This window comes from Cyanistes caeruleus, chromosome 17, assembly GCF_971803275.1.
Source record: "Cyanistes caeruleus chromosome 17, bCyaCae1.hap1.1, whole genome shotgun sequence".
Taxonomy (NCBI): domain Eukaryota; kingdom Metazoa; phylum Chordata; class Aves; order Passeriformes; family Paridae; genus Cyanistes; species Cyanistes caeruleus.
Window position 1 is genome coordinate 14,265,324 of NC_141717.1, and position 23,732 is coordinate 14,289,055.

A 23,732-nucleotide genomic window follows, 5' to 3' on the forward strand; every position below is an offset into this window, starting at 1 on the left:
ACCAGAGGATGCAGGCTCCGCTTCCCAAAGTTTTCCTGGATGGAGCATTCTGTGAGTGTGGAGCTGGCCCTGCATCCCTGTTGCTGGGGTGTTCATTGTACAGCTGATCCTCTCATCCCAAGAAATTACCATGTGCAGTTCCATGGGAGGGAGATGTGTGGGGGAGCCATGGAAGCAACCAGGCAGAGAAAACCTCCGTGAGAGTGGGCACAGAGGTTGTCTGGTGGGATGGGGGGACCTGAGGCAGCACAGAGCTATGGCCTTGGTGACCCAGCTGTCCCTGCCAGGCAGGAGTTGAGATTTAACTAATTTCTCCTTTCCTGGTGTTTGCTCTGGAGAAATATCCCAAACTTCAAAGGAAGCGTTATCTGTGGCGTCAGCACACAGCATCACGTGAAGCAATTCCCAAGGCTGCAAACAACCCCCCTGCCAAGCTCCAGTGGGCCCAGCAGGCCCTGTGCTGGATTTTGAAGGCATGAAAGTATGAAAATGGCCCCATGACCCCATTTCCAGGGACCCCATTTGGTCCTTGATGGCTCTGCAGGAGCTGGACGCTCCTGCCTGTGCCAGTGCAGAGCTGGGGCTGCACCGGGCTGGTCCTGGGGGTTCCACAGTGCAGGTCTCTCCTCTGGAAGCAGCAGGACTCACATTCTGACCCTGGCCACGAGATCCATCCCTGCATCCGTGCAGGATGTGTCCCAGCTGCAGCCGGAAGAGGGGAAACAGCTGCGGCACCACCAGCGCTTCGTGCTCAGCCTGAAGGTTTCACCCCCTCCCTGTGTAATCTCAAATTCTTGGAAATATTAGGCAATTGCAGAGGAGTCACTTTTTTTTTCCTTATAACCAAGGAGAGTCACCTAATGCCTTGCTGTTAAATACCATAAAACAACATAAATAACGGTGCCTCTGTGTCTCCCTCCCTGCAGCCCTGGGGAACAGCACAGCAACACGTGAGACTGGGACTGGGACTGGGACTGGGACTGGGACTGGGACTGGGACTGGTCAAGGAGAAAGGTGGGCTCAGACCCCATGAGATGGACTGGAACATCAACTTCCAGCTCCTCACCATCCCTCTTCAGGGAAGAGAGCAGATGCCTCTAAAATATCAAACTCCAACTTTATGGCAGCCAGAACCAGTTCTGTGAAAGCAGAGATGTTTAATCCGTGCTGGCTTCTGTGGAAAGAGCTACTAAAACCAGGGATGTGTCTGGCACAGCCCCAGAAGAAAGCCTTGTGCAATGCAAAGCTGCCAGAGAATGGCTGGGAAGTGGGAAAGGCTGGAAATGGCAGATCAAGGGGGAAGGAGTCAGTGAAGTCAGTCCCAGCACAGCTCCAAACCCCTGCGCTCACGGCACGGGAAGCAGCTCCACCACTGGGGTTTATGGTGACAGACACACGTTTTAGGAGGCTGATATTGGCTGGGGAGGGGAATGGTACAACTGGGGTCCCTTCTGGCCTTGCAGCAGGGATAGGAAAGGCACACGTGGTCCCCAGACCGGAATGAAACAGCACAAATACAGCCCTCGCTGTGTTCTCATTAGGAATAATTCTTCCCGTACGAGCATGTGCTTCTTCAGTAAATACTGATTTCACTTATCAACAAATCCAAGTTTATTGACATCAGAGACTTTGAGCCAGGACTGGCAACTCTGACATAAACTGTCTGAATAATGCAATGTATCCTCTCCTCGATGGTTGCTATGGGTACTGGGCCGGTTTAGCCTCCGTCTATAAACATTAGCTGTGAAGGGAATGTGGAAACTTATCTAAAAATAAAATACTATGCCCAAATCTTTGAGAGGAAGGTGGTTGAGATGGCAATAAAAAAAATAAATCTATGTGTAATGGTTCTGAAGTGATGAAACACAAACACAGCATTTGTGAGCCCTTCCGGAGGAAATGGAGGCCGGACTGAAAAGAGACCAACACTTTTAATTCTGCTGAGCAATGCCTGGAGGGTGAGTTAATTACAATGTGTAAAAGCAAAAGGAAGCAGAACCGTTTCATGGAGGTGACAGTGAGAAGAGGGAGGACCCTCTGTGGAGGGGACAATGTGATGCTGAGATGTGGCCCCACATTCCAGTGCCTGTGTGGGAGCCGGCAGCAGCACAGCTCCCTTCTCCAGCACCTGCTCGTTTGATCATTTACAGTTCATTTCTCAAACTGTTCTGGGAATCTGTGAAAACAGAGCCTGGGGCTGGAGCATCACCTCTGGAGTCTTTCTGTTCGAGGCAGGATTCAGCACTGGACAATTCTGGGACATGGTGAGGTTGGTGGCAGGGGTGGAGGGGCACATCCATGCCTGGCTGCTGCACGGTGTGGACGGCAGGAACAAACCTTTCCCTCTCTTCCCTCCCTCCCATTGCCCCTGCAAGACAGTGAAAAACAGCTGGAAGGCACTGGGTGGTGGGAAAGGCAGCAGGACCCTCATGTGGACACAGGGAAAAGGAGGGGCTGGGGCATTAACGTGGCCAGGGTTGGGATATCTGTGAGGTACAGACAGGGATTGACTCTTCCCCTGGCTCTTCTCCATGTTGGGGCTTCCCCACGGGACAGCTGCCATCCCTCCATGCCCCTGGGCTGTGGTTTAGGTCATACATTCACATTCCTGTGCTTTTCAGTCACTCTGCAATACTGTGGAGACACTGCAGGGCTCTGCACGGGTGGGAAACCGCAGCTCTGGATGGGGAGGTTCCTTTCCCAAAAAAAGAAGGGGCTGGATTTTGGGTTTTTGCTGTTGTTGAGCTCACAGCAATTTCCCCTGTTCCTTCCCCATCTGTGCTTGAATCCTCAGGGGCTCCTGAGCTCTCTCCATTGCTGCACCCGAGCTTTGTCTGCTTCTTGTGGTTCTTAGGCAGCACCAAGATCTTCAGGATCAGCTGGAGCCGGTGCTTCCAGATGCTCAGAGCTCACTCATGAAAGGCCCCCGGTGTTTCCATCACTACTCTGCTTTCCCTCCAGTCCAAAGGGAATTCCTTCTTTCCTGCAGGTCTCCAATAATCGGTGTGGGAGAAGAGGTGGGGAGGTCCTGCACTGCGTAACTCCCGGAGAGCAGCGGGACAGAGGCCTGGGGACAGGGACCTCCATCTCCCCTGGGCTGTGGCAAGGAGCTGCCACCAGGCTCAGGCTGTTCCTCTGGTCACTTCCAGTGCTGCAGGGAGCTCAGTCGGCTCATTAAGGGTTGCTGGGTTAATTACTAGGATATATCTCAGAAAAATGGGCAAATCAGACCGGAGAGGCACGAGGTACCCGAGAGAGTGCTCTGCAAAAGGCAAAGGGACAGGAGTCCATGGGGGACCTGGGTGGTGCCACAGCAGCTCTGTCAGAGCAGCACTTGCGCTGCTGCCAAAACCTCAGTGGTGCCGTGGGACTGTCCCAGCTCCACAACAAGCAGCAGGCAAATGCACTGGGGCTTCCAAGATGGCAATGAACCCCCAGGAAAGGAGCTTGTGCTGTTGCAGAAGCCTTTGGCTCCCCAAAAAAGCCTGGGCTGAGGTTTTAGGGTGAGCCCACTGGCAGAAATGTTCGTGGCTCGGGCAAGGAGCAGCTGGAGCAGGGATGCCCGATTCCCCTGAGGGATGAGCAGGCACACATGCCCTCTCACACCATCCCTGCCACTCTCTGGAGCACCTGCCATGGCCAACAGTTGTTTTTTTCTGCCTGATTCAGATTAAGCCTGGAGCCTCGAAGCTTCCCAGCAATTTTCCCTCGCACTGATTCTCAAGTGTATAATCAAAACAATTTGGGGGCTGCTGGTCAGGTGCCAAGAGGCGGACACCACTGCTGCTGTGAAAAGCCTCTCTGCCTGGGATTTTGCAGAGGCTTGAAGCTGAAATGCTTTGAGAAGTGTGGGAAGGGCTCGGGAGGAGCCAGGGAAGGCAGGACTGGGCAGGGGTGCTCGTTGGTGGGGGAGCCCAGCAAAGCAGCCCCTGGAATGCTCCCATCAGCAAACGTACCTGGGGCTACTTGCTCTTCACTCCCTTCTGCTTCCTCCGATAGATTTCCTCTGTGAAAGGCCTGCAGTTGGGAGGGAGGATGGGAATTCAGGGAGAGAGGGGGCAGAGACAAAAGAGAGGGGCAAAAGAAGAGAGGAAGGATTAAAATCAAGGCTACTGAGTGCTCACCTTTGGGCTTACAAAATTTGTCCTTCACAGGATGGCACAGCCTGACTATTCCTGTGCCGTGGCAATCCTGGTTTCAGCCTCTCTGGATTGTGGAGCAGCTACAGGAGCATCCCTGTGCCGAGCAGGACAAGGCTCAGCACACACCCAGACTCCCCCTGATGCAGACCATGGCTCTCTGCATCTCCTCCTCCCTCCCAAATACAAAAGACCTTCCACTGCTGAAGTACAAGTGCTGCCTCTAGGAGTTATTTTGTGCAGCTCCATCCTGTGCTGTGGTTGGGCTATTGTGGTGCAAAACAGCAAAGAAGCCCATCCAAAAAACTACAAAATGTAAGTGCTTCTTGTAGGGGGCTCCTCTGAAGACACAATGAGTCCTCTCACTGCCTTCCTTATTGTTCTTCTATAGACAGAATCTGGCACCCAAAAGGAAAAAAGGCCTCATTTTGATAAAAATAAAAAAAAACACACAAATGTTCCTAGAACTCAGCAAATAGTTTCAGAGTGGATTCTGCCCATTATCAAAACAATTGAAAAATAATCCTCTGTTTTCCTTCTTCCCCGCCGAATTAATTGGGAAAAAAAAAACATCTCTACTTGTGCAGCTCTCTGAAACCTTGAGAGTTAAAGCTGGTAGAAATAATTAGAAGCTCTCCAGCTCTGCAGCTACTCACCCCTCGTACAGCACAGCGATTGTGTAGGAAATTGCCACTACAGCTGTCAGCAAAAGGCCAGCTGGGCTGGCGTGCCTGTTTTGAAAGAGAAGGAAAAAGATCAGGTAAGTACATGGGCTTATGCAAGACCTGGTTGAGAAAGTGAAATGAGACACTGGGCTGCAGAGAGCTCTCGCTTGCTCATTAAACAGAAGCAAACAAAAGGGTTGGGGTTTTTTTTTTTGTGTTTCATGTTAACTGTCTTAGACAGATGTTACTTGGCAAAGACTCTTCCCCAGCCTACTTCAGCGACTTCTTTTAAGTCTGATCCCTGCACGTCTCTGCTGTGAGAGCTCCTGCTTTGATGCTAAATCCTGAGATTATAGGGATGTTTAAGGGCTGAGCAGCTGCTGACATATGGCTGCAGCTCCCAGCCCATGCTCCCAGGGAAATGCCTGATGTCCCAAAAAGATGGGCCACCCAGGGCACAGGGGACAAAAGGCAGCCAGAGCAGTGTATGGCATCGCACACATCCAAGTGGTGGCTCAGCCAGGGCAGGGATGGGGATGGAAAGGGATGGGAAGGTCCATTCCTGCCCTGGGAAAGGTGCTGGGGGCTTGGTTCACTTTTAAAGCCATTTCAAGGTGTATCAGGAATGTGTCCTCCAGTGAGATGTCACCAGGGGACCGATGCCACACACTGCTCCCCGCTGTCTTCTCGTGGGGAGAGATGATCAAGAGCTCAGGACACAAGGGAGATGGCTGTTCCTTTTAGCAGAGACCATAGCTTTGAGACCAAAAATCCTCATCACCTCCTGCTCTGAAATGTCATAGAACTGTAGAATCATGGAATGGCTTTGACTGGACAGGATCTCAAAGCTCATCTTTGAGAAAGGGAGACCTTCCACAATCCCAGCCTGCTCCAAACCATGTCCAGCCTGGCCTTGCACATTTCCCCACCAAGGACTAAATACTTTATTTGCTGACAGTCAGCCCTCATCCCTCTCAGAGCTGCCACCAGCAGTTAAAGGCAATCACCAGTGTCCTAATTAAAGGGGACAATTAAGATAAGCTTTCAAGTTTCTTCCAACCCAAACCATTCTGTGATTTTATGAGGATAAACATCCCACAAGCCTGGTGCAGGGTGACTTGTGCTGCTGGGAAAACACACCTGCAGAAAGAGAGACTGAACTACCTAAACCTCATACTGGAGCCACTTTCAGGAACCATCCAGCTTTGTCAGTCCCTGGAGAGGCACCCACAAATCACCTCTTCACCATTTTCATTCTGTAATAACTTTTTCCCTCATTAGGAAGCTTCGGGCAACTTCCTCCTCTCCCAAGCCCCTGCTATTACATGCTTAGTCATGTCTCCTTCTTGATTCCTATCAGAGAGAACAAATTTACATGATTGTTTGTTGACAGCAAGACCTCTAATTGCATCATTTGGCTGCAGCTCCAGCTCTGATTTACACAGCCTGTTGCTGTGAGTTAGAACACTTCCCTACCAGAGGCACACAAAGCTGTCCCCACACAGTGAATGCTCCATTTGTCTCGCAGGAGAAATGAGGCTGCTCGACACAGGTGATGAGCAGCATTTGGGTGAACTGTTCCTGTCCTCTTACGAGTTTGACCTACATATTGGGCCACATCTGATTGCAGCAGCGATGATGAATCAGTCAGGAAGGTTTTGTTGTCCTGGCAGGAGTTTTTTTGGGGTAGTTTTTGGGTAGCTGTCAGTCCCCAACCTTGCTGCAGCTCCCCATGGCTGTGGGTCACCTCACCAGATGCTTTTAAGGCTGGGCTGGAGTCAGAGGACAAGCTGGTAAAATGTGATGTTTTCATCCCTTATGGATGAGAATGGATCAATCCTTTGGGTTCTGATGCCACGATAAGGAGTGTGGTGCATCACCAAGGGAGGACAAATGTGCTCTGTTCTTTTAGGTCTGGCCAAAATCAGACAGGTGCAGGGTTCCTCCAGCATCCCTCCTGCTGTCACAGAGATGGGACATCAGCCCTGGCCTCTGAGGGCAGACACCTGACATCTTCTGAAAGCTCTGAACCTCAGGAGAAAGCGTGGACCCCCCCAAAAAATCGGCCAATGGAGGGTGTCCAGAGAAGGGAACAGAGCTGGGGATGGGTCTGGAGCACTGGGAGCAGCTGAGGGAGATAGGGAGGCTCAGCCTGGAGAAAAGGAGGCTCAGGGGGAACCTTTTCACTCTCTCCAGCTCCCTGACAGAAGAGTGAAGCCAGAATACAAGCGACAGGAAAAGAGGAAATGGCCTTGAGTTGCCCCACAGGAGGTTTAGGTTGGATATTGGGAAAATTTCTTCCCTGGAAGGGTTGTCAAGCCCTGGCAGAGCTGCCCAGGGCAGTGGTGGAGTCACCATCCCTGGAGGGATCTAAAAGCCATGTAAATGTGGCATCTGGGGACATGTTTTAGCTCTGATCATGGCAGTGCTGGGTTAATGTTTGGACTCGATGATCTTATAATCCTTTTCCAACCTAAATGATTCTGTGATTGTACGAACTGAGGTCCCAGGGAAGAGAAACAGCCAAAACCACCGTGGAAGGGTTGTGCTGAGCTTCCCCCAGGCAGGTGGGTGGTGTCTTGGTGCCACTTTGCACAGCTCCAGCAATTTGTTCTCAGCAATTATTTGTCATGCCTCACTGGGCTTAATGGTGGCAGCCTTTTAATGAGAAAAAGGAGGCAATCACTGCTATCCTGAGCTGCTTCCAGCTGCTCTGGCCCAGAATTGTGGTGGAAAACCACAATGAGAGGGGTGAAGAAGGGATTCTGTGACAGAAACAGCTCAGGAGGGTTCAGTGAATTCTGCAAAGATTTTAGGAAGTAGTTTGATGCTGATTTTAAAACAAATAAAGATCTCCTTGTAATTCCTCCTGGTCAAATTCCTATTTCTGTGCTGCTGTGGGGGTCGTGGTGTGGGTGACTCATCCTATCCCAGCTCTGCCCCACTTCCCACAGCAATATCCACATTTCCATGGTGCTGCTGCAGATCCTGTGGCCAACTCTGCCTCCCTTTGGCTCTCCTGCACCATTTCCCAGGATTTAAACCCCATCCTGTGGCTCTGCCAGGAAGGGAAACAGCCTCATGCAGCCAACCCTGACAGCACCTGGGGGGATTTCAAGTGCAGAACTAACAGCAGCAAGGTTCAGTGGAGACAGGAGAGAAACCATCAGCTTTACTTATTACCAGGGGCTGCACACATGGCTGAAAAAAAATGACCAGAAAGTGGCAAAGCACTTAATTTCTTCCAGCCAAGCAGAGGAGAGGTGTTCACAGTCAGGAGCACCAGTGCAAAATACCCAGTGATAACGGCCTGCAACACTCCATGGGCTCCTGAAGTAACACAGCCAGGTTTGTTCTCTTTTTTTGTTGTTTTTTTTTTTTCCTCCTGGGCAAATAAATAAAATGTGATATTAAATGAAAACCACATCAAACTTGTTAGACTGAATAGAGTATATTGCTCATTTGCTGCTAAATTACAGCCTATTCATTTCCTCCTAAGCAGGCTATTAAGCTGTGTTGTATCACACAAGGAGTGTTTCGGAAGTGTTATCACCGTGGGCTGGGGGAAAGGGTGGCTTGGCTTGTTTTGCTTTTTTCAGAGTAATTGCAGGGTCACACTGCTCCCCAGTACCAGTGCCCTGCCCCTGCCGAGTGACACCCTGCATGAATTTGGCCCTGAATGTTGATTTTTCCACGTGCAGAGCCTGCCAAGGACCTCATTCAGCTGCAGAGCGTTTGCTGATGCCTCCTCTCCCCCAGCACTTGGCCGCTATTTATTTTTCTACAAGAAATGCTGTGAGTGTTTCGAGACAGCACAAGATTTTCCACACACAAAAATAGCCAGGGGAGGCAGAAGTCAGGGCAGGCTGTGCTTTCTCTGCCATCACAGGGTGTCTTTTTGGCCCCACACTCGCCCTACAACCAGAGGTGTTTGTAGGGGCACGTACTCACATGAGGGACCAGCCCAGGTAGATGGCTGTGCTGCCCCAGTACATGGGATTATCCAGGATGCTGAAAGGGAAGCTGGTCACTTTTTCCTCCATCAGGATGCCAAAGTAATCACCTAAGAGCAAACAGAGAGCTTCTGGTTAGGCTCCATGAAATTGGGAGTCATGGGGGGGGGTTTGGCACACTGATTCCCTGTGCCACAGGGCATCCCTGCCAGGGATACACAGAAAAGGGTTTCAGCACTGATTTCCAGGCTGAGGAAACAGCAACAAATAAGTTGTTTGTTTACTCTGTGTCTATCAGCTTTTCCAGGAATGGCTCTTTGCCCGCGAGGAAGGTTCCTGCATTGCAATGAGGTTGTGGCAGCCACGTCCCCCATCAGGACACAGCTCTCGAGGTCCCAACTGGTTGATTCTGGTTTTTTCATTTGTAAAATTGCCTGTTCAACACCTCTCCATGAGGAAGCAAGTGCATGGGATCAAATCCATTTAATGTGAAAATAAACCCGGTGCCGTGTAATGGTGTTTGGAGCTGTTATAATCATGACCACCACGACCAAATGTCCTCATCCATAATGTCACCCTTACCTCATAGTTCAGAGAGTTTCTCAGAATTTCAGAAAATAGCACCTCTGCCTACGAAACACTCAGTTATCAGCACAATGATGATGATGATAATGGGTGATTGTCATCTGTAATGAGGAAAGCTTTCAGAACTGTCAGCACCCAACCAGCTTTCCATCTACCTTGGAGTAATCCTTCCACCCTCCCTGAAAGGAGCTTGGAAAAGAAATGACAAGGAGATGTGCAGCTTGTGAGCAACATTTCGAGGGGAGTAAAGGGCCAGGATGCAGGTCTCTGGCTCTTACAAGTGAGACCACAAAGCACCACATCTACATGACTTTTAAATCCCCCCACTGCCCTGGGCAGCCCGTGTCAGGGCTTGACATCCCCTTCGGTGAAGAATTTTTTCCTGACATCAAATGTAAACATCCCCTGGTACAACTTGGGGTCATTTCCTCTTGCCCTGTCCCTTGCTGCAGATCCTGACCCCTCTCTGGCTGCACCCTCCTGTCAGGGAGTTGTGGAGAGCCAAAAGGCTCCCCCTGATCCTCCTTTTCTCCAGGCTGAGAAAAGCTCAGCTCACAGCTGAGCCTCTCACAGCTCTTTCAGCTATTCCTGCTGCTCCAAACCCTTCCCCAGCTCTGTTCCTTCCCGTCCTCTGCACCACCCATGCTCCATGTCCACTGCAGAAGCATTGATCCATGAGGAGCAGCGGGTCCCCCAGCCCAGGGCACTGCCACCACCCCGGGCTGTGTCCCCAGCTTTGCTGCCAGCCCCTTCCCTGACCTTGGGCCGTCCCTCCCGGTGCTATTGTGCACCGATCATAACATCAGTCTTTCTTAGAGCACAGAGGGTGGTGAGGATTAATGTATGGTGAGAAAGTGCTCACAAATCCAGATGAAAGGCATTACAGGAGTGCAAACTATTCAAGGTTATTATTATTACCTGGATAGTATTGTAATTTCTTTGACCTCACATGGTGCTAAAACATTTATTTCTAAGGATAAACAGCCCCTGCCCAATTACACAATGCTTTTGGGCTTTAACTACAGGCCACTAAGTGAGATAATTGCCTTGTATTCATACTATATGTTCTCACAGTTACTTGGCAATTCATCTCTGAGATTGTTCTGGTAGAAAGAACACATCACCCCCTGCCACAGCCCATTTCTGTGCTTTTTTATGTGTCAAAATGCTTCATTATCCCCTGCCCGCCCTCGCCTTTGAGCTGAACACCTCACTCTGGCACTGGCACTGAGGAGGTTCACACAAAGCCCTGGGTCTGTGGGGCTGGCAGGGACTTATCTGTGCCCAGCACTGGTGGGGCTGTGCAACCCTCCAGGCAGGCTCCCCATGAGCAGGAGCACACAGGCAGCTCCCCAGGAGATCTTCCAGTGTAATCTCTGCCTCTAAACCTGCACAGGTCAATGAACATGACCAGCAGAGAGGTGGTTTATATGTGTTTATGTTCAGAGAGGTGCTTAGGGACAGGACTGTGTGTTGTGTTGCACAGCATCACCCTGGGCATCTCCTGTGCCCTCATGAGCCCTCAAATCAGGAATCAGCCTTGCCAATGCACTTTGGCATCTAATTTGAGTTATTTTTTTGCTGGAGGTCTGTGCAGCCATCTCACTGCACAGGGTGGGATGACAGCAGCAAAAAGCCATTCAGTGCACGCTGCAAGGTCCCCCAGAATCCCTGGAGCCTGACCTGGGCTGAAGCACCACCTCTGCTTCACCCTGGACACTTGTCAGCTTCTCCAGGCCCAGCAACAGACTTTGGTCAGTTCAGATTGACTTGAAATCTTCGTCAGTGCTGGAAAAAATGTAACAGGCAAAGCAGCCTCTCCATGTCCTCAGCCTTGAGATAAGCCAAGCCCTCATCACTGTGTTTTTTTGGGAAATAGGACAAGGAAGGAGGGTGCTGAAGTGATGCCTGAATCCCAGTGAGGGCACAGGGCACCAGGGATGGCTCTGCCAGGACGAGGGACCACATCCAGCCGCTGCCAACAGCATCTGGAGCTGGTGCTGCCGTGCTGGAGATGGGGTGGCACAGCCAGGCAGCTGGAGAAGGGTGACTCACACAGCTCCCACTGCACCATTTAGCCCACACTAGAGAGACAAAGTGTTCTGCAGCTGCTCCAAAACCTGAATGTGCTGTAAGGAAGGAATTCAACAGGCATCCCTGTGCCCTGCCTGGTTCAGCCCTCATTGCTGTAGAAAAACCCACAAAGGGTCACATCCAGGTCCAGTAATTTTTGAAGTGCCTGTGTGTCAGAGGTTCTCTCAAAACTTCTCTTGAGCTCAGACGTCAACAGTGAGAAGAAGCTGGATGCCCCCTCCTTGCCAAACAGTGCAGCCCTTTGATATTTGGAGTCCTTGCTCCACCTGCAGCACCAGGGCAGCACTAAAATCCTGCATGGGTATTGGAAGTACCAGTCCTGAGAGAGTCCTGAGCAAGAGAACATCCCATATGGGATACTCAGAGACCTGCAGACCCATTGTCTTCCTCACAGCTGGGAAACAAACCACGCTGAGGGACATTCTCCATTAAGAATTTGTTGGACTAATGGGGCTTGTGTGGAGTGGAGAAGCTGTTACCAGTCCAAGGATGGATCCTCTATGGTCCTCCAGCTGGGCCATGCCTCAGTGCTGCAGAGGTTCTGAGCCAGCCTGAAATGCTCCTGGAATGTCCCCAGCCTGACTCAGCTGTGCCCTGGTGCCCGTCATGCCCTGCTAGCAGAGAGAGCTGGTCCTTGGCGTGTCCAGAGAGCTTCCCTGGCAAAGAGGATGGAGCAGAAATGCCTTATATGGACCACTAGCACCCAGCTCTTCCCTGCCTCGGGGGATACAGATCAGAGGAACAGGACCCTCTCACCTCTTACGCTGAGCCTGACTCACTTGTTTGCTTTTTCCCAGCGGTTCAAGTCCAGTGGATCCTCCTGGTGGGATGAATCAGGCTTTACGTAAACAACTCCAGATCTGGCTGAACTTCAGGAGCGTTCAAGCAGCTCCTGCTGATGGGTACTCCTGTGCCTGGCTTTGCTGGACATGACTCCACAGCCATGACATCACTTCAGAGGGCTGCTGGTGATTTTGGAGGATGCTGGTGCCCGGCAGCTGAGGGACAGGGGTGTGACAGGGTGCCAGGAGCGAGGCTGCACATGGAGGATGAGGGCACACGTTTAGGAGTGCTGAGCTCTATTTTTGGCAGCAGGATTTCGGCCAACTCAACACATTTCTTTGCAACTCCACTTGAAACCAGGAAGGCTTATTACGTCCCTCTCTTCTTCCTAGCACCGCCACAGGAGCTAATTGAATCTGGTTTGTAAAGCACTTGCAAAAGCACAGCCTAAATGAGGTGTCAAAGCTGGGGCTGTGATTATTTCAGCCAGCAGGAGCTGCCCCTTTCCTTGGATATTTATTGTTCCTGTCTCTACTTTATTTTTTATGAATTCCACACATACTGGCATGTTTTCAAAGTCAACAATGCTAACAGAATTACGCTCTAAATGTGAAAGCAGGCACAGTGGAAAATGCCTTCTGCCATAAAGCGGCAGATAAAAGGATCTGTCAGCGAACATCAGGTTTATTGCAGAGGGGAGAGCAAACAACATCCTGCCTCAGCACGTGTGATGAGCAGGTGGGTGCTCGGAGCAGGGCTGCTGGACAGCTCACACCCACTGTGCCAGGGCTACTTGTGAGGTCTTGAACTTGGGGCTGCTTTTCTGGAGGGTGTTTGAGCTGGCAGATGAGCAGCTGTGCTCCAAACCTCCAGGCTTGATGCTGGAGGTGATGGGATTTGCTGTATAAAACCACTGTGCCATCCCCTCTGTGTGTGGTAACTGAGGTAACAGCAGGATTGGGTCATCCTTTGGTATCATAATGACAAATCTAACAACCCTGAAGGTAAGGATGAGGAAATTCTTACAGGATTGTGCCCCAGCAAGAGATCCCTGCAAGGATTAAATGCACTTTCTGGTAAAGCTGTTGGATTTTCAGTGCTTACCTAGGAAGGTCCCGGTGAATCCCAGTGCTAAGAAGCTGGAGATGACAAACAAGGTCCCTACAGCTGAGATGGCCAAGCCTGTGTAGTAGGTCCAGAGGCAGTCCCAGCTCTCCAGCTTTGGCTGGCTCTTCATGGCTTCTGTGAAGCTGTTGGGGAGACAACAAGGGCTGTTACGAGCAGCAACCCATAATTAACATCACCCACATCTCCCTGGGAGACGTGGAGCTTTGGGAGTGGGAGCTGCTGAAGAGGTTCCCTCTCCAAATCTCTTTTTCCACCCAGGCCTACTCAGCCTCCCAGTGGGAGAAGCAATCAGCTGAAGACTGTGAGGAGCCAGGGCTTAATCTGGGACAGCTATTTCTACTTACAACCCTTGCTCACTCCTGGAAATACCAGTCCCACTGACCTGTGATATCAAATGCTTTGCCTTATTCACCAAACCCCACTTTTCAGCATGACTGAGAGCTCTGGGACAGACGCCCTTGCAAATGCTGGAGGCACAGGACTCGAAGGGTTGGGAACAATTGGCTGGATTATCTCGTGCTCCCACCCCCGTTCCCCTCCATCAAAATATTTTGCAGCATTCATGTGTTAGCCACGTGCCCAGGAGTGATTCACAGCTGGAGCCTGACAGCCAGGGGGAGGATTGGAACGGCAAAAGGAAAATACGAGAGAGACGAGGCGTTTTCCAGTGCGAGCACAGCTCCTCTGTTCCAGGCTGGGTCAGGCATTTCGACTCTGACCTTCCAAATACTCCTTTGTGATTGGAATAATGATGACCCCTCCCTTCAGCCCCCTGAGCTCTGCCCAGAGCAGGGCTTGGCAGGATTTGCATCGCACACGGCTCCGACACAAACGCGCGATGACAAAAGAGACAACGCTGTGATTAAAAAAAACACCATTAATAACAGGAGAGGAGATAACAGACCCACAGAGCCCTACACAGCGTTTCTCCACATGTTGTTGACACATGAGGTAGGAAACTTGGAGCCTTTTTTTAATGAGCACCCTGGAGGCTAAAATTCAAGTGGAATTAACAGCTTTCCTGTGCTTCCAGCCACCACTGTCTGTCAGGGGCAGGAGAGTTATTCCTGCCCACAGTCCTGGGCTCATCAGCTGGAAAGTGCTTCCATAATGCTACCTGCAGGGCTTGGGATAGCTTTTTCCCCTGGTGTCTGTCTTCCCTAAGCCCTGCAAACCTCTGGATTTTCCCTGTTGCCCAAATAAAAGCCGAGAGAGACAGTCCTGGCTGAAGGCCAGGCAGCTGGAAACACATCCTTCAAAGGCTTGGTGGCAAGTTCATGCACCAAGCAAGTCCAGGATAATACTTATACTCTGGTTTAGGAACCTGGATGATATTCTCTGTTCACTTTGGAGTTTGCTCCCACTAGGCTTTCTATTGTTGAGGAGTTTTTAGGACCCCAGAACAAAACATTTAATCATCAGTTTGGATTGGAGCAAGGAAACAAAACATGGAATAAATGTAATATGCTCAGAAGTGAGCAGAACCACAGCATCTGGGTGGTTTGCACTCTGGAAATTACAGGGAAATTCCTTTTCCTGGGAGCCAAGCACAGACAGAGGAACAACAGCGTGGCCCCAGGCGATGCAGGCACAGTCCCCAGAGCTGGCCCTGCTCCAGTGCCCAACACAGCTCCCTGGGCTCACCTGGCTCACACTGGCTTAGCTTTAAATCATTTCTGATGGGAAGGCACAAATCTGGCTGCACTGTGAAGCAGAAGCAGCTGCACAATCCTTTGCATCATCTCTGTGGTGTTTATTTTGAAATGACACAAGTCTCCTCTATGAGGAAGCCAAGAAATCCATGTCCCTGCTCCCAGCACTGCCTGGGTTTGGGAGGAAAGCAATCCCCCTGCAGGGATGTGCCTTTCTGCCCGAGGAATCCTGGCCTGGCTGTGCACTCAAAACACACCCTGACACCCCCAGGGATGCTCTGCAGCTCTTTACTCACACAGAGGAGGATGTGCCTTTCACAGCATGAGGGTTTGGCTCCACACCTGGCCAGGACCTATCCAGAGGGCACCAGCACCAGGAAGGATTTTACAGCAATTTGCTGATCCCCAGGAAGGCAAATCTGGGCCAGCAATGCTGTGCTGGATCCCAGGCACTGGCAAGGAGATGGCAAAGCAGAAAGAGGTACAGCAAGAGCAAAGCCCTCAGAGCCTGCTCTGGATGAGCTGGGTTCACACTCTCTTACATCCTCAGGACTCCTCTGTCCAATGCTGATGACCTGACTTGGTCTTGGAACATGGAACAAAGGTGGCTTCAAAAGCATGATCTGGTTGGCTGGGAATCAGCACTGGAAGTTTTGCAACCAGCACATGGCATGGTTTGTTTTGGCAAAGCTGTCTCTCCCGCTCCAGATGATCCCATCCTTCCTTTCCATGGTTGGATAGGCCTGCATTAGTTATTCTCATCAGCTTGTCTTGCTCAGTTCCCTGCTGTTTGGCTTACAGCTAGGGAGGGAGGTGTTTGCACGGAGATAATGGACTGCCTTTCCCTCTAGGAATGGTTTATATCTTCCTAAACACACTCTCTATTTGCATTAAACATGATGCGCTCAGGAGTTCTCAGAATTGGTAAATAAACCTTTTAAGCATTTTCGGTGCTGGGCCGTGACAAGCAGCACGGATCCATCAATTATTCCAGCATCCAGGATGGTGAGGGAGCCTCCCTGGCCGTGTTTCGCCCTCCCTGGCAGGAAAGGACAAGGTTTTGGGCATTTCCATTGCTAGGGAGCCAGTCTCTTGAAATATGACATATTTCAGTCTGTCATGAAACCAGTCCCTTCCTTCATGTGCCTCTGAGTCACGTTGGTGACAGCGTTTATTTCAGGCTCACGACGAGGCAGCGGCACCGCTCAGCATCCAAGAGGACATCAATTAGAGCCAGGCTTTGTCCCAGTACCTGGAACTGCCTTCTGTGCCGAGCAGAGTGATTGCCATGGTGAGGAGCAGCCATCCCTCTTCCAGCACAAGGGGAGGGTGGGGAGGCTGAGACCTACTTTGATCACATCCCTGGCTGCTGTCCCCATGATGGGGGGCTTAGAAGATGCCCCCAGCTTTTGCAAAGGCAAAATGGGGTAATGGGGCTTCCCCTGACATCTCCCCACACTTGCCAATTTGAAGCATGACACCAGAGGCACACATTCTCCACCAATGTCCATGGGAAATGTCACCAATGTGACATGGGAAATGTCCAAATCCTCCAACTCTGCTCTGGCCAAACTGGCAGATTTGGCTAATTCTTGGCAGGAGAGGAGCAGCCAAGGCAGCAGGCATTGTTCAGCTCAGCAGATTAAAAACAGAGAGGTACATGCTGAGACACTCAGAAGTTTTATCAGTGCTCCATGGGAATCCCAGAATGGATTGGGTTAGAAGGGACCTTAAAGCCCATCCAGTTCCAAACCCCTGCCATGGGCAGGGACACTTTCCACCATCCCAGGTTGCTCCAAGCCCCACCCAACCTGGCCTTGGCCACTGGGATGGGGAAGCCACAGCTTCTCTGGGCAACCTGTGTTTCCACATAAAACATTTCCTCATAAATAATTTCTTCCCTGTATCTCGTCTGAATCCCTCTTCTTTCTGTCTACCACATAATAAACCATATGAACTGGAAAACCACTCAGAGTGGCTCTGCACTGTGGGAATGGACATGTCACACCAGTGGGTTCACAGGAATAAAGTGGGAGTGAGGGAAATAGGCAGCAGATGCCCTGGCTGGGACATGGACAGGACGTGCAGCCAGGTTTGCACATCAGGTGCTGATTCATTCAACCAGAAAACTTAACAAGTCACAGTCCGAAACACATCCCCAAAGGCCACAAGGGAGCAGGAAGAAAACCTGGAAATATTGTACTAAAAGAGAAGCTGAGGTTTCTAGGTCTTGTTGGGGGCATCTCTCAGTTTCCCCCACCAAGTGTATTTTGTCATCCCTCTCCTTAAAGGAGGACAAAGACCTCATCCAGCAAACTGGGTCGCTGCAGGGAGCAGCCCAGCAGTGCTCCCTTTGACTGATCCCAAAAACCAGCCTGGAAACTGGGGCTGATAAGCACAATTGGAGCAGAATTGGGCCAGGGGCCAGCAGGCAGCAAGGAAGCAGCAGTGGTACAGGCAGCCAGGGTTTCGGTGACAACAGCCACCACTGCGAGGTGCCACAGTCACTGTGTGGGACGTCGCTCTGTCCCCCGTGCCTGGGGTTTTGTTCCTCTTGGCTAAAGGAGGCAAAGGGGATAAAAACCATCTGGTGGTGCCCAGCAGCACAAGCTGCAACAAAAGATCTTGTTCATTAGAAAACAGCAACCTCAACAACACCGAAATCGTCCTGCTGATACCACTGGCAATTGTCAGCCCAGTCATCATCCTCACAGCTTCTTTTGCCAATAATGACTTTGCTTTTCTGACAGCACTGGGGTGTGTGTGTTATTTAGGTCAGCTGGGGGTTGTGGCAGCTTCTCCCCCTGCCTCACATCTGAGCTGTGAGGTTTCCTCATCTGGATGCCGTGGGCAGGAGGTGCTGTTGGCTCCCTGGCGCTTTTCCTGAACAGGTATCAGATATTTCTGTCACTGTGGCTCACAGGGGGCATCGGCTCAGTCAGGCCATGTTCGATTCCCATCATCAAACTCGGTCACTTCTGCACACAGGGCCATGTGGTTCTGGGATCAATGCCATTTACAGCACACTCATTCATGGTGCCAGCTCTCAAAATTAAACAGGATTGAGCATAAGGTGAGAGGCCCTACCTGGCAATGACAAACAACCCCTTTTCTGTGCAAAATCCCATCCCAGGGTGGATACATTTTCTTGGAAGCATCAGCTCCAAGTGGGAAATCCACACAGGAGGCAAGACCCAGAGCGTGGCATCAATGCAGGACTCGATGCCAGCCTGCAGCACGATGCCACTGAGCCCTGGCACAGCCTCTGTGGGACTCACACTGACACACCCCAACACCTGCAGCCCCCCCAGTCAAGGTGGGCACGTGGCTCTTGCCTTTAAGCTCAGGCAAACATCTTGAGACCCATCAGGAGGGAGGCCCAGAACCTCCCTGTGTGCCTGCCCAAGGGTGGGGAGCGTGCCAGGGAGTGCCAAAGGCAGTGCAGGAGGGTTTGGAGGCAGTGCCAGTGGCTAATTGTGAATAAACTGATGCAGGGAAAGATACCAACAACGTGGTGAAGGAGGAGGGAGCGATACCAGAAGCGAGTCTGGAGGACAGTGAAGGTTGTCACGTCCCATGTCACACAGATAACAGCCACAAACTGCACACAGTGCAGATAGTTCAAAAGTTCAGGAATTGTTTTCACAGATAAGAGCCTCGGTGATGGAAGTTCCTTGCTTCTTGCAAAAAGAAACTGTTGTAATGAAAATAATCATTGCACCAAAGCAATTAAGGATGCTTGTCTTGTGCACTTGACTAAGCAGGTCCCCCCTGGTCACAGGTCAGTCTGGATTGCAAGCCAAGGCTGATAATGAAGCTGAGAGCTGGGAAGCATCTAATTGCTTAACTGAGCACAAAGACATCCCTCTTCTTACACGCAAGGTATCCTTTTGGAGCCGAGCTGGCACGAGAGCATCGGGGTGCTGCTGCTGAGGAAGGACCGCAGCACAGACCCTGCGGGGGGCAGGTGGTGAAGCAGCCACACACCCCAGCTCCCAGGTGCTGTCAGCCAAAATGCCAACCCCCTCCCCAAGTTCTGTCTGCTCTGCCCTCCCCTCCTCCGCCCCCAGCTCGGAGTCTTTCAAGAATTCAGCTGCAAAAAGGAAGCAGGCTTTTAAAGCCAAAAGAAACATCCCCTGGGCTCCACATCGCTCCCTGGCAGCCTCCACCCACGTAACAAGTCCCCAGAGCAGGAAAAGAGGAGTTTTAAAGGCTGGATTACAGCACTGGAGGTGGAGGGACCCCTGAGGCTGCCTTTTTGCTCACTCTCAGCAGCCCTCACGCTCTGCACAAGTAACCCTGGCCCGCACCAAGGGATTGTCTCCGAGGGGCTGAGGAGCAGAAAACCTGCTCCAGTGAAAGTGACTCAGAGAATAAAATAAAGGGAAAAGCAAAATAGCAAGAGCAGGTTAGACATGTCTCTCCCAGCATCACTGGTCACTGAGATGACAGTGACTGTCACATGAAGCCCCTCTGGTCAGCAGAACCCTGGACTGGACCTGGCTGGTACCGTCATGCAAGGCTAAGGAGCAGGATGAATCCTTGCCAAGCAGAAAAAGCTCTCCATGCTGGAGAAATAAGCCTTGGGCAGCCCTGGAGGGCTCACTGAGCTGGGAATGGAGGCAGTGAGGCTCCCAGGTGTGTTTTGGGATAACTTCAGTAGTTTCTGCTCTGATGATTACCCTGGAACCACCCAATCCCCCTCACAGTTATGGGCTTGCCTTGCCAGAAAAGCTTCCAAAGCCTGCTAGCCATCACTCAGGCCAACTTCAGCACCGAGGAAAGGGGAGGGAACAACCCAACCACGTGGAAACATCTGGGAAAAAGGAACTTCCCTTGCAATAATTTGAAAGGCTTTGGTCCTTCAGGATGGGCTGGTGCCTCATCTGTGTTCTGCTGGGGCTGAGCTGCCCCATCTTCTAGAGCCTCTCCTCCAAGCCCAAGGCCCAGGTGGAGCTTTTCCAGCCCCTGAATCAACCTTGCTGCTTCCTGCAGGGCCCAGCTGCTGGGCTGCACAGGCAGAGCCAAACTCAGCGTGTCCCACAGTCCCCCCAGACCCATGACACAGAGCAGAGCCAGCCCTGGTAGGGCTCTGAGGGCTCTGCAGGGACACAGTGTGACACAGTCCAGGACACACGAGGCCACTTTGGCTCCCCCAGCAGTTCCCTCTCAGTGCCTCGTTGTGACCCATGAGCCTCGCTGACCCAGGACCACTGGAAATGGAGATTGTCCCTCCACCAGCTGTGTTTTTAATTAAAGGCAAGGACAGGGCTTTGCATTGCTTCCCAGACAACAAGTGACTATGTAATTTGTGCAAGAGACTGTCGAGACATTCCCCAGCAAAATCCAAGCCCGCTGTGTCACTAAGACATCAGCAGCACACACACATGCCCTCTGCATTCGATTATAGCCTTGTTCACTGCAAGCTTCCTTTCAGTTTCTGCCATCAGTAGCTGGGACAAACACAGAAGGGCAAGGGCAGGTCCTGGTGTCATTTCCAGGAAAGCAGAGCTCTTAAATACATGTGCAAATTCCAACCTGAGAACTCTTCGCCTAGGAAATTACCCAGAGTACTAAACAACCCATTAGCTCTGACCCTGGTATAATTGAATCTGAGAATTTAGTGAGTCTGTCTCTCCTAACAGCAGTGGAGATAAAGCCTACCAGATCACAGATAAATTGCTGGCATTGAGGAAATCTTCTGCAGTAAAACCTCTCTGCTGCACTGGGAACGTTAAAGGACATGCTCCCATGGAGTATGGTGTATCAGTCATACAATACCATTAGCCAGCACAGGTAGTGTTTAGAGATAGCAGATAAGAGTTTCAAGAGACTGTTTGTTAAGTGCACAGGTAATCCTGCTCTTCTGCACAGGAAACTGCGGCTTCTTAAAAGCAGCTTTAATTTTGTTTATGATTTTTACAAGAAAATTAAAAAATTCTGCTGTTACATATGATCCATCCTGTGTAAACAGCCTTGCCACCTGGGCTGCTCACAGGAGAGAGGAAACATCCCCAGGGAGCAGAGCAAGGTAACCTGTGACACTTAATGACCGGTGAAACTGATGGGTTTGGCCACGCTGCTGCTGCGCCCCTCATCTTTATTACAAATCCAGGAATAAATCTGCTGCTGGCTGAAGTTATCCAACCATGGGAAAGCAATATGCTGGGGTTGGATTTAACACTGCTGAGAAAATGTCCCTTTTCTCCCCCTCTGAGTGCAGAGGGTCATTTTTTTCCATGGATGTACAGCAGCAGGATGAGCTCCTTACCAGTGGCTCCGCACACAGTTCAGCACCAGGATGGCAACGCCCAGGCAGTAACAGGCAGCATGGGGAGAGCCAAAGATTTGGCTGAGTGCTCGTGTTTTGTGCTCCCATCTGGCTACCTGGAGAGACAAAGGAAAAACAAAGTGGGTGGTTGGGGTGCCTGGAACACGCTGCCCCAGGAGAACAAATCCCACAGGCTCGGCCTCACATGTTCAGGACATTTTATCTGTGTGGCTTTGTGAAAGAAACGAGTGGAGGCCACTGATGGGACATGACTGAACCAAGCTCCTTCTCCTGCCTGTGCCAGACCCTGCTTGCATTGCATGTGCCCTTGCACACGAGGTCAGACAGCAGCATCAAGGCACAGCCTGGTGAAAAAAAAGAAAAAAAACAAACCAGAAAATACCCTGCACATCAGTTTTAGGGAACACAAGGCTTGGACATGTGTCTAACAAGGATGAGAGAGTTGTTAAGGCTGTCCCCTGCCCACAAAAAACAAAAGGCTCCTGCCATGGATCTGAATACTGTTCTCCTGAAAGGAAGACAGATCCCTGAGCATGGGATGCACCACAGGAACGCTCAGCTCTCATTTTTGGGGCTTTGGCATCTCCCACATCCAATCTCAGGGACCACACCTACCAGGAACAACCTCTCCCTCTGCATATCCAGAAAAGTTTGCAAGTCCTTCCTCAAGCTTCCTCAAGACAAGATCTTCCACCTTTGCACAGAGAAATGCTTCCACTTGAACCAGCTTAGCCTTCATGAGCAATTGCAGCCATTCAGGTTCAGTCTGCCCTCCTCACCCATCCCAGCCCAGCAGTGACAGCCCAGGACTCACACATCCACACACAGCATCCCTGGGGAGGTGTTAGCATCCTTCACAGCACGTTTTTCCTGGTTCCCACATTCAGCTCCCTGTTCTGCAGATGCTGATGGGCCCCTTCCCAAACCACCCTACAGATGAGGAAGTGCCCTCTCACCCTGGGAGGCAGCTGCTCCCAAAATCTGCAAGACCAGATTCACCCCAGTCACCAAATCCAGGCCTGGCACTCCCAGATGATAAAAATCCTCACAGCTGCTTTGTTTTCTACCTTTCCTGCATCCCTCAGAAAGCTGTCACTATATTTATTTCTTCTCTTCAGCTCCACTTTCAGGCACCCAAAGTTGGAGGTTTGGATCAGACACCAGACCCAAAATTCCAGCCAAGGAGAGAGAGCACACCTGGGCAATGAAGCAGGGAGTCAGCAGAACATCTCAGCACCAATTTGCTTCTCAGACATGGCTGGCACTTGATTAGCTTCAAATGCACTTCACTCCCTCGCACGGAGCCTGGGCAGCTTTTGGGGGCACCTGCAACCCAGCTCTTCATCTGCTCTGAATGTATTTGGTAATTTATTGGCTCAATTTGAGCAGAAAAAGGTAGCTTTGCAGGTCTTGCTTTCCTCCCAGGCTGATGTAGAAGCACAAAGTGCTGCTGGTGGAGGGGGACTGCTGGCTTCAGGAGGGGGGAACGATGAAAACCTCTGATAAGCAGGGGCACTGATTTCACATGCTGAGAGCTGATTCAATTAGTTATGCAATGATTGCTCTGAAATTACAAATCCACTCATGACAGAGAGAGCTGCTTCACTGCCTTTTTCTGGCTGGTATAAATAGTTTGTATTCTAAATTGAATTTAAAACACCGTGCGTCACGCTGCTGCTAAAATCAGCGCTGCTGTTTGAGTGCTGAGAGAGTGAAAAAAGAAATATAAGGTGCATTACCACCTTTGGAAAGTAAAAAGAAGTGACCATACAGGTGACTTGAGTCACAGATGGAAAAATGCAGCCACGTGCCAGTTATCTGTACCAGCTTCCTAATTCCCTGGAAATTATTCTGGCAGCATTTGCATGGATGGCAGCTCCTGGCTTGCTCTGGGAGCTTTGAAGAGCTGAAGGAGAAGAAGGCAGGGCTGCTGGGATCAGAGGGAAGGGCTGGTGTGCTGCTGGGAGCCAGGTCACTGTAATTACCCTCACCTTTAGAAAGGCACATCTGGGCAGCAAGGCTGGGATGAGGGGCTGCTTTGGGCAGCAGCTGCCAGGGCTGCGATGGGATCACTCCCAGCACAGCCCGCTTTGTGCTGCCTCACACAGCTGGGACCGAGGGGCCAGCTCTTATTCAGCTGTCACAGCTTTCAGATGGGACCCCAGGCTCCTTTTCAAGCCCACACAGGAGCCATTCCAAGCAAAGCTGGGAGCCAGCGCAGGGCTGGAAGCGGCGGCACCCACCGGGTCCCGCGGCGATATTTCAGCAACAATTAATTAGTTCCGGTTCTGGTTCTATTTCTTGAACAGCTAATTAGTTCAGGCTTGGTTCTAATTTTCTAATTTTAGTCGTTTTGAGCTAATATTAGCACTCGATCGACCCACAGCTACACAGCTGCCTTAATGGCTTTATAAAATCATGAGCTGATGTGTTATTATTTA

General features: G+C 51.0%; 1 protein-coding gene across 5 annotated transcripts in view; it reads right to left on the reverse strand.

Annotated features, from left to right (window-relative positions):
- Positions 1–1,912: 1,912 nt before the first annotated feature.
- Positions 1,913–23,732, reverse strand: part of PEMT (phosphatidylethanolamine N-methyltransferase) — a 42,188-nt gene continuing 20,368 nt past the window's right edge. For all 5 annotated transcript variants that reach the window (XM_023936893.2, XM_086854093.1, XM_086854095.1 and 2 more), the window contains exons 3-8: positions 21,271–21,386; positions 13,324–13,469; positions 8,756–8,867; positions 4,796–4,870; positions 3,957–4,017; positions 1,913–3,262 (exon numbers count right to left, since the gene is read on the reverse strand). In XM_023936893.2, the coding sequence (XP_023792661.1) occupies positions 3,963–4,017; positions 4,796–4,870; positions 8,756–8,867; positions 13,324–13,469; positions 21,271–21,386 (504 nt within the window). In that variant the 3' untranslated portion in view covers positions 1,913–3,262; positions 3,957–3,962. The remainder of the gene's footprint in view (positions 3,263–3,956; positions 4,018–4,795; positions 4,871–8,755; positions 8,868–13,323; positions 13,470–21,270; positions 21,387–23,732) is intronic.